This window comes from Aptenodytes forsteri, unplaced genomic scaffold (genome assembly GCF_000699145.1).
Source record: "Aptenodytes forsteri isolate BGI_AS27 unplaced genomic scaffold, ASM69914v1 Scaffold191, whole genome shotgun sequence".
NCBI classification, from domain to species: Eukaryota; Metazoa; Chordata; class Aves; order Sphenisciformes; family Spheniscidae; genus Aptenodytes; species Aptenodytes forsteri.
Genome location: NW_008794630.1, coordinates 1,192,940 through 1,204,595, shown reverse-complemented (window position 1 = coordinate 1,204,595; position 11,656 = coordinate 1,192,940). Strand labels below are relative to the sequence as shown.

The 11,656-nt window shown below is 39.6% G+C and overlaps 1 protein-coding gene across 1 annotated transcript in view; it reads right to left on the bottom strand.

Moving 5' to 3' along the window:
- Positions 1 to 10,071, bottom strand: part of MTMR8 (myotubularin related protein 8) — a 27,064-nt gene extending 16,993 nt beyond the window's left edge. The window contains exons 1-6 of the mRNA XM_009273419.2: positions 9,940 to 10,071; positions 9,111 to 9,273; positions 6,613 to 6,770; positions 4,965 to 5,093; positions 3,838 to 3,972; positions 1,758 to 1,890 (exon numbers count right to left, since the gene is read on the bottom strand). Coding sequence (XP_009271694.1) covers positions 1,758 to 1,890; positions 3,838 to 3,972; positions 4,965 to 5,093; positions 6,613 to 6,770; positions 9,111 to 9,273; positions 9,940 to 10,071 — 850 coding nt within the window. The remainder of the gene's footprint in view (positions 1 to 1,757; positions 1,891 to 3,837; positions 3,973 to 4,964; positions 5,094 to 6,612; positions 6,771 to 9,110; positions 9,274 to 9,939) is intronic.
- Between the last annotated feature and the right edge of the window lie 1,585 nt (positions 10,072 to 11,656).

The window sequence follows — 11,656 nt, the reverse complement described above, 5'->3', positions numbered from 1 at the left end:
TCACCGAAAGGGTTGTCAAGCATTGGAACAGGCTGCCCAGGGAAGCGGTGGAGTCGCCATCCCTGGAGGTGTAGATGTCCAAATTAGGGACGTGGTTCAGTGGTGGACATGGCAGTGCTAGGTTAATGGTTGGACTCGATCTTAAAGGTCTTTTCCAACCTAAATGATTCTATGATTTCCACACTTTTTAACTGTCAGCAGCAATATCCTGTCTAAAGGACACAGAAACTACTGGTTGCGTACTTAAATACGCAAACCAGACATTTTTAGCTATGAGAGAACTTGAGGATCTGAAAATATCCTCCTCCTCTTCTTTTAAACATTAACTCATTTTTTCAGCTGAGTTTTTTCCAACAAAGAAGTGTTTAGTGATCTGTTACTTCACTATAAATCACCATCGCACACACATCTAACAACCACTAACATGCAGTCACCATCACAAAGATTTGAAGAAAGGAGAGTTCTAATTTAGAGAGAGAAATAACATGTCTAACCTTGAAGGCAACTCGATGCTATATTCAAACTCAGCATAGAAAATACTTATAGTAATACAGTTCAATAGTCCGTAAGCACCAGCGAGAGAGATTTTATCACTGTCAAAGAAGAATATGGGAGTAAACAAGTATTTATTCTGCTGCTTCTTCCACCACAAAATAAATCTGCCAGGAACAGGCAACTGAGGACTTATACTTGTGATCAGGACAATCTCTTGGTCATGTGAACAGCCTCATTTTTCTCCAAGGTCACCACGGATCCTGCAGTGCTACCTGGCCAGGCAATTGGTAGTATCAATTATTCAACTATTTTGAAGCAAGATGACCATTACGCTGGTTACTAAAATATTAAACTCATATTTTGAATGGCAGCACTTGTATTACCTTTTAGAAAACTAAGCACAGGGACCAAGTAGAATGATTTGCAGCATCTACTCTGCCCCGTTCCGCAGTCTTTGTCAGCAAAGGATGGTAACAGTGCTGGAAACCAGCTAGCTGAGTATGCTGGTTTGATCCAAGCTACGCCATCACCTTTAATGGAACTTCTCCAAAAAAGAATATTAGTGAAAATATGCGCCTGATTCACCTCTTGATCTCCAGTGGCTCAGGTAAGTATTTCTTCTGCCTTGCTTCGCGTTTTTCCCTAAGATCATAATCTCAGAGTAGCTTAATTACCTGAGCTACTCCGCATTTTAATACATTTTAATGTATTACATTAAAATGTATTAAAAACAAGTTCAATTAAAGAAGTCAGAAATAAATGAAAAATAAGAACTATGTACGTATGAGATTAAAGTCTTTGGAAGAGCATGCTAAAATTTTATTTCAAATCAGAAATACTGTTCAACACTGAAATACTCCAAACTAAACAACCTATGCTAGTTTTCTTTCAGTAGCTCACGAAGTAACCATGAGACTATGTTAATAGTAAAATGTAGTATTTCTCTAGCCTTTTTCTTTTAATTTGGCACATTTAAGAAATTCACATTTTATGTAACTAACACAATTAAGGAACGTTGTTAGTATTAGTTGCTATTTTTGAACCACTATAAAATTAAGCACAATAATAAATAAAATGTCTAGCAGGAAAGCATTTTAACAACATTAATACTTTCAGCCACTTCAATACAGCAAACAAAGTAAGAAACTGACTTTGCTTATCTGCTTCCATCACAACACCCAAGTCCACATGCACAGCAAAAGGTCCTGTCCAAAAGTAGCCAAGGGTAATGAAGACTGGCCACTGGCATGGACCGTACCTACCTTCCAGCAGTTTCTGCAAGCTGTTCCGCATCACGTGGATGTTTTCTATGCCAATAAATTTAAAGCGAATGTTATCATAATTATCTTCATTCTCATAACCCTTCCCAGCAGCTCGGTTGGCCATGGCATTTAACTGTCAAATTCAAGGGAACAGGAATAGGATAGAAAAAGAGAGAAAATTACAACAAACACCACGCAGAAATAAATGAGTGTTTTGCAAGTCCTTCTTTTTTTAAAATCTCCCAGAAAATATACCGAACAAAGTTGTTACTCAGACATACTTCCCCACCTCCCAGACATTACTTCCAGCTGTTTCACTAGAATTATGCCAGTGTCTCCAGTCCATTAGTCATAGGCAGAGACTCATTAAGATCCTGGATAGAATTTCTTAGGATAGGCAGTATCAAAACCGTGCCCAATTTCAGAATACTGCTGTCATCAGAACAGGTAAAGAGACATTGAGTCTGCCTTAACTGTGAAGCTACATAAAAAGATTCAGACAGAAGCATACGAAAGTAAAACTAGGAAAGCCATTTTTACGAGTAACATACATACATGGTGGTATAGAAATAGTAAGAGAATTCCAAAGCTTTTCACAGACATACATGCACAGATGAAATAAAGCCACCTGAGGGAAACATAGAAATATTAAAGTTGAGCAGAAAGAATACAGCAACCAACTGGAACTGCAGAAAAGAAGTAGAAAAGAAGGCAGTTGCTCTAACAATTACCCAAAACAGTTCCAAGAGCTACCAGAGAATCTTTAGCGGCAAGCAAAAAAAAAAAAGAGCACCTCAACCCCCCCCCGTATTAATTTGGGAAGAGAAGTGATTTGTCTCCGTAGAGAGGAGAGAAGGAAGAGTCAGATACGGTATATAGATCTTTAGAACAATCCAATAGCCCTAGTGCTTCAGCTCTACCATTTAGAGTAAGACGTGTTAGAAGGAGAAATGTGACCAATTATAAACTCTCCCTTTTTCACCAAATACTTTAGAACAAAATTGCCATCAATGATAGATTTCAGTGGAACATCTATGATACTGGAAGCTGTCTGTACCAAAAGAACATGCAGTGATTGCTATAAATGTACATATAATTACAGAATAGGTTATCTCTAGGAAATGTCATACTACAAAAAGCCAAAATACATCTTGGAACAACAGGTGAAACATGCCGTTTTCCCACAAAGACTTTTTCCCTTCTTGCCTTTGCCATAGTTTAACTAAATCTGTAGTTTCTATAAAATAACTGCAATATCTGAACAGTGAAGCAGGTTCTCAGAAAGCTCAATTTTAAAATAATTAGAGCACTTTCAAATCTTTGTGTTTAAACAATTGTGTACTATGAAAATCCTTGTGTACTAATTTGCTTATACCGACACTCCCATCAACATGCTTACAAGACAATGATTTGAATTGGTTTCTAAATTCAGTTCAAGACAACAGTCATTACAGATTTCATTTTGCGAATGTCTCTCCAATATCCTCTTACGTAAACACCTCAGCAACAAAGTTCTAGCCCCAAATAGTGGCTACGGACCAGAAGAGCTGAACTGCATTAAACTCCAAGCTGCACATCATGAAAACATTTGTGTTCTTTTTACAAAGGCAAAAAAATGGAGGAATTGCTTTTCTCAATTGTTATCAGACTCCATACAGCCCCACTTCTTCCCAGGTCTACTGATAAAAGCACTTCAGCCTCGTGGAACTGAATCCTAAGGCTTCTCTCCAACTCAACATATTAAGGACCTAGCTCTCTGGGAAAATGCTTCACTGTCTCAGCCAGCTTCAAGACTGCCAGTTGCTTCGGGTCATCCTTACCACAAACCTCAACCGAGAATACTCCAGGAGCGCAAGCATTCTTAACAGCACTTAACATTGCAGTTTTATTATGCACAAGCGTTCGTCATATTAAGACACCGAACCAGGAGCCTGATACTGAATTCCTGATTCAGAACTGACACAATTTAACCTAATGCAGCGTAAGAACGCATGAGCAGAGTTGTGAAAGAATCAACTGGAACCAGCATTACTAATTCAGACGCAAGCTTTAAAAGTAGCCACAAACCCCATGAAGATACCTTTGGCCTTGTGTCTACAACATACATGAAGGGGCTCCCAGGGTTGGCTTCTCTGATCGCCTGCAGCATTTGTTCATCCTCCAGACAGCGCGCGCTGAACCCGGAGAGAGGCTGGCTACAACGACATATGGCAGCCTGCAACACACAACAGCTCACGTTTTTCTGCTTTCAGATCGTCTCTACTGCACTGCCCCAAAGAACACTAATTTGTTGGTTTTAAGTGTCCTATTCTCTGTTTCACTGAAAAACTGCTACATAAATGGACATACAGAAATACTACTGGAATACTTCTCAAAGCTAGAAGTTTGGGAATCTTAAGAAAGTAGTGAAGCTAAGGAGCCCTGCTGCAAACGTCATTGCTATGTTCTCAAACCCACTATGCTCCGCCTGATGATCAGTATCCCAAATGTTAGCATTTCTCATGTTTTCTACTTGGTTTCTATTGTCCCAACCATTCTTTTTCACAACTTTGCTTATCAGTTGTTATCGTTCCACGCTCAGAACTGCACTGAGTATGCTTTAGGGAAATTTCAATAGTTGCCAGCACAACTCCATACGGTTGCCCAGGTCAAGGCACGCTTCCTCAGGAAAACAACAATTTGACTGTGACAGCATTTTCCCAACATCTGCATCTAAAACACTGCTGAGACAGCAAAGTTAAAAATTTACATTCTGGTCTTCAGTGGAAGAAAAAAAAAAAACTGAAACCTTGTTCTGAGCTAGTGGGGATTTATTTCACTGTGGTTCCTCCTCTTCAATACTAAGAAAATCTGAGTTAACATGTATGTTGTTAAAACATTATTCAATATAGCTAAACAGTAGATTAAAAAAACCCAATGCCAACAAGGCATTGCTGAAAGCTGGTCAAAAAAAAAATTCCAGACAGGAAGCTTGAGAAGTTTGTGCTTTTAGCACAGCTCTGGACGTGCCCCAAGTGTGTGTCTTTGACTAGCTTATTCTGTGACTCAGAACAAACCAATATTAAAGCCATTAAGAGAAGCACAGCTCTCAAACGTGAACTTAATATGGTCTAATAATTATCTCATTCTTTCCTTTCACTAAAAGGGGACTGGACAAGAAGGGGAACCCTTACTCCCCACAGAGACAGCAGACAACGAACAACTAACATTGTTTCCTTTATATAAGTAAGAAAGCACCGGAATCCGCCCTCTGCTTCTGAACCTTGAACTTCCGACCACCACTGCCTTATTAGCAGCTCTAGGCACCACTATTTCTGGAGGGTATGTGTTGCAAACCTAAGAAAGAAAAAAAAAAATCCAGATATTACTACTTAGCAATTCAAAATTCATGAAAAGTTCATCTTTAGCTTATGATCTAGCATTTATAAACAACAGGAATAGATTGTTTGCCATAGTGTGTCTAATGCAGTCAACATCTAAAGTTTCAAGTCATTAAGATGCATTTAGAAAAACAACACAGGAATAGGGGTAAAATAAAACAATGTGGCGAAGGAAACAATCAATTTTGCAATTGAACCTAAAAAAATGGACTGCACAGTACACAATACACCTTAAAAAGAAGTTCTTTAAATCCATAAATTTTATGAAAGTTTCTGATTTTTCACAAAAAGAGAAAAGTTCCCTCTAAATCTTATGCAAATTGAAATGAGCTTCCAGCAATCAGATAGCATCCTCAGAGACCAGCTTTATCCTTTTTCCTCAAACAAGTACAGTCTTTTCAGCACGTACTTCACAGATAAGCTATTCTCCAAGTCTGGCTTTATGTGAGGCTTGACAATTTTAAAACATAAGCTGGAAAATGTGAGGAAATTATAAAGCATTGGCACTTGAGAGTTACATACTAGCAAGTAAAGCTTCAAAGCGATTAATGATTTTAGATGCTCACATTCAGATGCCCTAATCAGCTAATGGGAAAAGCACCCCTCACATCATATCTCAATTCAGGCGTCCAAAGATACAGTCATTTAAAATTACCAGTCATTTCTGACAGCACAGGCTTGTATTTCTTCAACCCAAAGCGTAACAGTAAGGAAAACTAGAGGGGGAAGGGAGCGGAGAGCAGGGGAAAGGGATTCAAGATTTAATATATTGGTATCTTCCTCAGAGTAGTTTGCTTTGTCTTTTAGACAGAAAGATCTGACTGTACACAACATCAGAAGAAATAAAAAGGGAAATAATATGAAACAGGAGTTTGAATAAGCTTCCTGAAAATGCTTTCATTTAATGTTGTTTGGATCCAACCTGGCCTTACAGAGGAGAAAGAGAAGAAAGTAACAGCAGCAACCAGTTAGCACTGAAATGACCGAGAGCCCTTATTTAGCAAAAGATCCAACCAAGCAAGAAAAAAAAGGTCTGTTTTCGGTTACTGTTTTTTCCTTCCTTACCTAGTCCCTTTCCACTCTGCCTCATTCCCCACCAAGCCAAACTGCTGCCATTTATTTCTCTTCTACACATCTGTCACCAGCCTGGTGGGACAGGGTTTGGAAATACCGAAAGCAGCTAAGGGTACTTCAAGTTTTTCGTAACAGATGGTTTGACGTTTCTCTAGAAAAACAAGTGTCTGGTACTTTGCCAGGGAGATCAAAGCAGACCAAGGTGACTCTGCAGCTCTGTTCTGTTTTTCCACAGCATCATTATCCGCAACTTCACATCAAGACGATGTTGCTTCGATTAAAACCAACTGAGCTCATTCCTCCCCAGAGGCATCACTTATGCAGCAGTGGAAGGACTGCTGTATGTCATTAATAACAAAGAAGAGATACTGCATTAAATGGCTACTTTGGGCAAGAATTACCTCATAGTCTTTATTAACATCAGTTATTTCCCAATAGTTGTTTGGAATTCCCATACGCTGGTAATCTACTTTCAAATCAATCAGCTTCCATCCAATCTCCCGGTTCTCTTTAGACGTTTTAGGATTGTAAGAGAAAGCATAAAGTTCTTCGGGTTTCACTGGGAAGAAGAAGGAAAAAAATTAACTAGTTAGAGAGATACACAAAGACATACGGAGAGGTCAACACTTTTTCCTAAAGGCCATCTTTTGGACAAGCATGCTGTGCAAGCCAACAAGCTGATACACAGCTGATACAAGGACTGAAAAAAATTATTCAGTCAAGAAAGATCAGGGGACTTAAAATCATTTACTAAAGAAGCCAAAGGGCTATGCCACTGTACTGTACAGTTGGCTATATTTTAATAATAGCTATCTTCTTTACGTTTCTGCCTCCTCAAAGATCAGAAGCATGAAGTTTTCTTTTATCACTTTGCATACTTCACTACTCTAAGCAAACTTAGACCGAGTCTCACTCCTTAAAAAAAAAAATTGAGTACTACATAGAACAGTATAGATATTTGTAATTTCTCAACCTCACATTTACAGGTTTTTGTTCAGGGTAGTAGCGAGTGCCGACAATTCATATTGAAATCCTCAGGAAATTTCCAATACTCAGTTCCCACATGCAGGGAGATACGCTGAAACATTTTGTTAGAATTAATTAAAACTTCAAAGTAGTAATTTTTCCCGAACAAATTATTTCCTACTGAATTCACTGCAATAGGCATGTTAGATGAGATTTATATCATAAAAATTAATCCATAAATGAAAACATATTAAAAGATATATTTTCTGTGAAGAGTTCATAAAACAGCTCTTGCACACCTGTAAGTTCATCGTTCAACAGTGAGTTCTGAGCCGCATGGAAAACTTGATAGATGTCTTGAATATTACTGTCAGCCCAACAAAAGCTTCAGGCTGTGTCTGACAAATGGTAATTTCTTCCTCCCTCCATCTCTACCATCCCAATTGCCTTCCCTCTCTTCATAAAATGCAAATCCAACCAATAACTCATTCAGCTGATTCCCAAGGCAGCAAGGGCTCCAGAGAGAGTGAAACCAGTCAGAGTCTGATAAAGTAGCCAGGTTACTGGACAGGTAACCCATAGCTGTCAATCATACATGTGCAAATCATAAATAATTATATGCTCTGCCAAAAAAACATGAAAGAAGCATACATACAGAAATTTTAAAACAACAACAAAGAACTGTTAAAATCCATAAATAGAACAAAAGAAGGAGCTACAGCATATTACACAAATAACCACAAGACAAAAGAAACTGATGTAATCCCCTGCAGTGACAACTCCCACACTTCAAGACACTACATAAGTCTCTAATTTTCAAAACCGAAAGAACAGTGACAGCTTTTAAACATAACACCAGAAACTGGCCAGATACAGCATTAGAATCAGAACTTCAGAACCAAAAAAACTCCAAAGCTCAGAGCACAAGGGAGATGCTGGGAATAGACACAAGCCTTAATATCAATCAAAAAAAACCCCCAAACTCAGCAAAAAACATTTCTACTACAGTATTTCTATTCAAGTCCCATGTGATGGCCGGCATGAAGCAGGCTGGTGCTGTCAATTCCCTTCCCTTAGGCTAGTGACATAATTACAAAACGCAATTACAAATGGCATCCTTATAACACCAAACTCCAAATACTGGTTCACTGAAGGAGCACCCCAAAAACAGAAGCTGCCATAGACAGAAGCCAGGTAGGAAACTTGATGGAATGCTGCCCTGCAAGAAGAACAAGGAGCCTGAAGATTCATCCATGACAAGACTAAAAAGCTGAAGCCAGAAGAGACCACAGGCTTTTGAGGATGTTTTGCTTACACTCTTTACAAGTGACTCCAAGTCAGGGCAGCCAGGGTGAAGCACAGGGTTTCACAACTGAAAAAAGACAAACACTGAAGAGTAGCCTAAACATGCTATTGGGAAACAAACGAAAGATGCCAACGTTTAAAGCTTTATTTGTAGGATTCCAGAATTCTGTGAACATCTGGATCAGCTGGAAAGGGCAGAACTACACACGGCCAGCAGCTAAGTCACAGAAATGACTGACAATGGCCAGGTATGGGATATGACACTCAGCAGGAGTGCTACAAGAAAAAAGCCTGAGATGCCGCATACAGCCTCAGTCGGGCAAATGAACTTTGCACAGGCCTTCAGACGATCGTCACGGGAGTCCACCTCATTCCCACCGCCACAAAAGATTTGTGTTTAGTTTGGAAGCAAATGGCCTGGGTCCGCAGGGCAGCACTCTACTTACTGAGCCGACCCCCACAGCCCATCTCCGGTGGTGGAAACCGTTTCTGATTTCACATCCTCCCCCTCCTGTACTGACACCGCAAAACCAATAGTCTGGCAGGCAAAGCTTTCTCTATGGCTCAGACGAGCCTTCCAGCTTAAAGCGTTTCAACGATTTGCAAGACAGACTCCCGTCCTAAATACCTGGTTGTGAAAGTTTAAGCAACGAGGTGTACACTTCGTGACAGTCACGTTCCTGCCCAATAACAAAGTGAGCCACGTGGAAGTTCTTGCAGTGAATAAGGAGTGGATATCCAGCCGTAGTCAGAGGCAGTTTTTCTACAGTTGCAATATGGTGATGCAGAATCTGAAAAACAGGAAATAAACAACATTTTTCAGAAGGTTGCGAGCAGTACAAGCATATATTAAGTTTTTGCAATACTATCAGCTATTTATGCTTCCTGCATCTAACTAGCAGCAGAAAATGAGTTTATTTGTGATATTTATCAAACAAACATAATAAACATCCAGACTACGCACCCAAAGGCTAGGTAACCAAGAGCAAGATTGAAAAAATACAGATATATAATACAAATTACTTTTAGAGATTGATGTGCAGCTCGGTTTAGCTGGTTCGCTTTGCTTTCCCTCCACTCCCATATGCAATATATTTTGTCATTCCCATTCTACTTTAGAACTAATAAAAAAGGCTGCTAATTTCAGTGCTAATTTTGCAGTTCTAAAAGCTGTAAATTCAAGTTTGGTGGCTTGGTATATTGAGTTTGAGATAGGAAGCTAGACAAGTTTTTTATGTTCCTGGAACTAACACTAATTCAGTGAGTGACCTCTATCAAGTCACATTACCATTGTGTTCACTTCCTTCCAAAACAACTGTTTCTGTTAAGCATTTGGTATCAAAATGCTATAAAAGACCACTACAACTTTGGAATTCACCAACCTGTTCATTTTGGATACGAGACATAAAGCAATTCTTACACTTGCATTTAAACAGACTCCAGGTATCACAACATACCCATGTTTCTTTTCTGACTTCAGCAGAAGCATCTACGTAGATAAGGTGGGTAGCTGTCAGGTATAACGTCCCATTTGCTGCCTTCCTATTTGTATAGCGATCTAGTAATTTCACATTTTCAACCTGCAACATAAAAAGAGTATGAAAAAATGAATTTAACTTTGATCGAGGAAATATCTAAGCACCTGTTGAACCACAATCATGTATTGCTAATATACAAGTCAGGAAGAAAGACAGAAAAACGTAAGAATCAAAGTCTCCCCTGCAACACTAACTCAGCTTTACACTATAAATTATTTCTCCAGCAGTTAAAGCCAAAAAGGTTAAGCAAACAGCCAAGGTTTAGCACCAATGTGAATAACAGGATTACTGGATTTGTAGCCAAGATGATCACAGTTTATTACTGTGCAAGGTTGCAGAAATAGTAAGGCAAAGAACTGTGAAAGAAAAGACTGTCCATGTTCAGTATAATCAGAGTGTTGCCGTGAAAGAAACGGCCCTCTCCAGTCTGACTTCCAACTGCTCAGTCACTACAAAAAGGTATTAGTAGCTACTTCTTGTAACACACTTCCTAGGCATGTAAGCGCATTTCATAAACCACACTAAGCTAATTAATAAAAACAGTTTTAAAAAAAGATTAGCGCAGACATAATAAAATATTACTTTTAAAGTATTTTACATTATTTGATTGATTTTCTCCTGGCCTATTTGCTTCTTAATGAACGTAGATGGAATTTTTCTTTCATCGTTAAGCAAAAATAATGGGAAAAAAAATAATTGGAAGGACAATGAAAACAAACAGTTTAACAGGATACGACAAATTAGTTCTGGGTATTGAATAAGTAAGCTTCCTTGCAGGGTCACTGCTCTGAGATAAATCATGGAAAATGTCAGCAAAGAAACTTGAAGAGCAGAGGTCTCAGCCGTACGTCTTCCTAGTATGTCACATTTTTCAGCACATATGATTATTATATCTAATATTGCCCCTTTTTCAGGTAACTAGAGACAAGCAGGTCCAGCAAAGCACCTTAGGCAACATGGGTAAGGAGCACCCCCAAACCAACATCCTAGAGAATAAACCAAAACAAAATACAGCAACGAGCAACCTTCATGGTACTAAAAAATAAATTAAAAAAGAAAAATAAATCAACGGTTGGACAGCTGCCTGAAATAAATACATTTTTCTTTAGCTGTCACAAGCACAGCATTCCCAGAGCTCCTGTTTCACTTTATTCAACTGAAAAAGCACATTTTGATTCACTTATTCGGACTGAGGGGGTCTCGCACTTTGATATAAACGAAGTTCACACGAAACGTACCCAAAACACCTTTTGATCAGTATCCTTACTAAAAATTTCCTTTCCAACAAGGTGATACAGTAAGAAACACCTAAACACCACGTCACGTAGCTTTAAGCTTTCTAGACTTGCCCGTGACCCGTTTGAGAAGCGCGAGGGTCGTTCACGGACTCCTATGCCTCGAAAGAAAGCAAAGGCAGCTGGTTTACGGAAATTAATCACGACCTTAAAGCAAAAAAAGCCGTTGAAAACGCAGGGCCCTGACAACAACCCCGGCCGAGGCCCGCCGCCCCCGGAGGGGCTTCACCTCAGGCGTCCCGCCGGGAGGCCCAGGCGCAGGGCGGCGAGCGGAGCCCCACAGCCCGGCCCATCCCGCCTAGCCGCCCCCAGGCGCCGCAAGGGGACCCCGGCGGGACGGC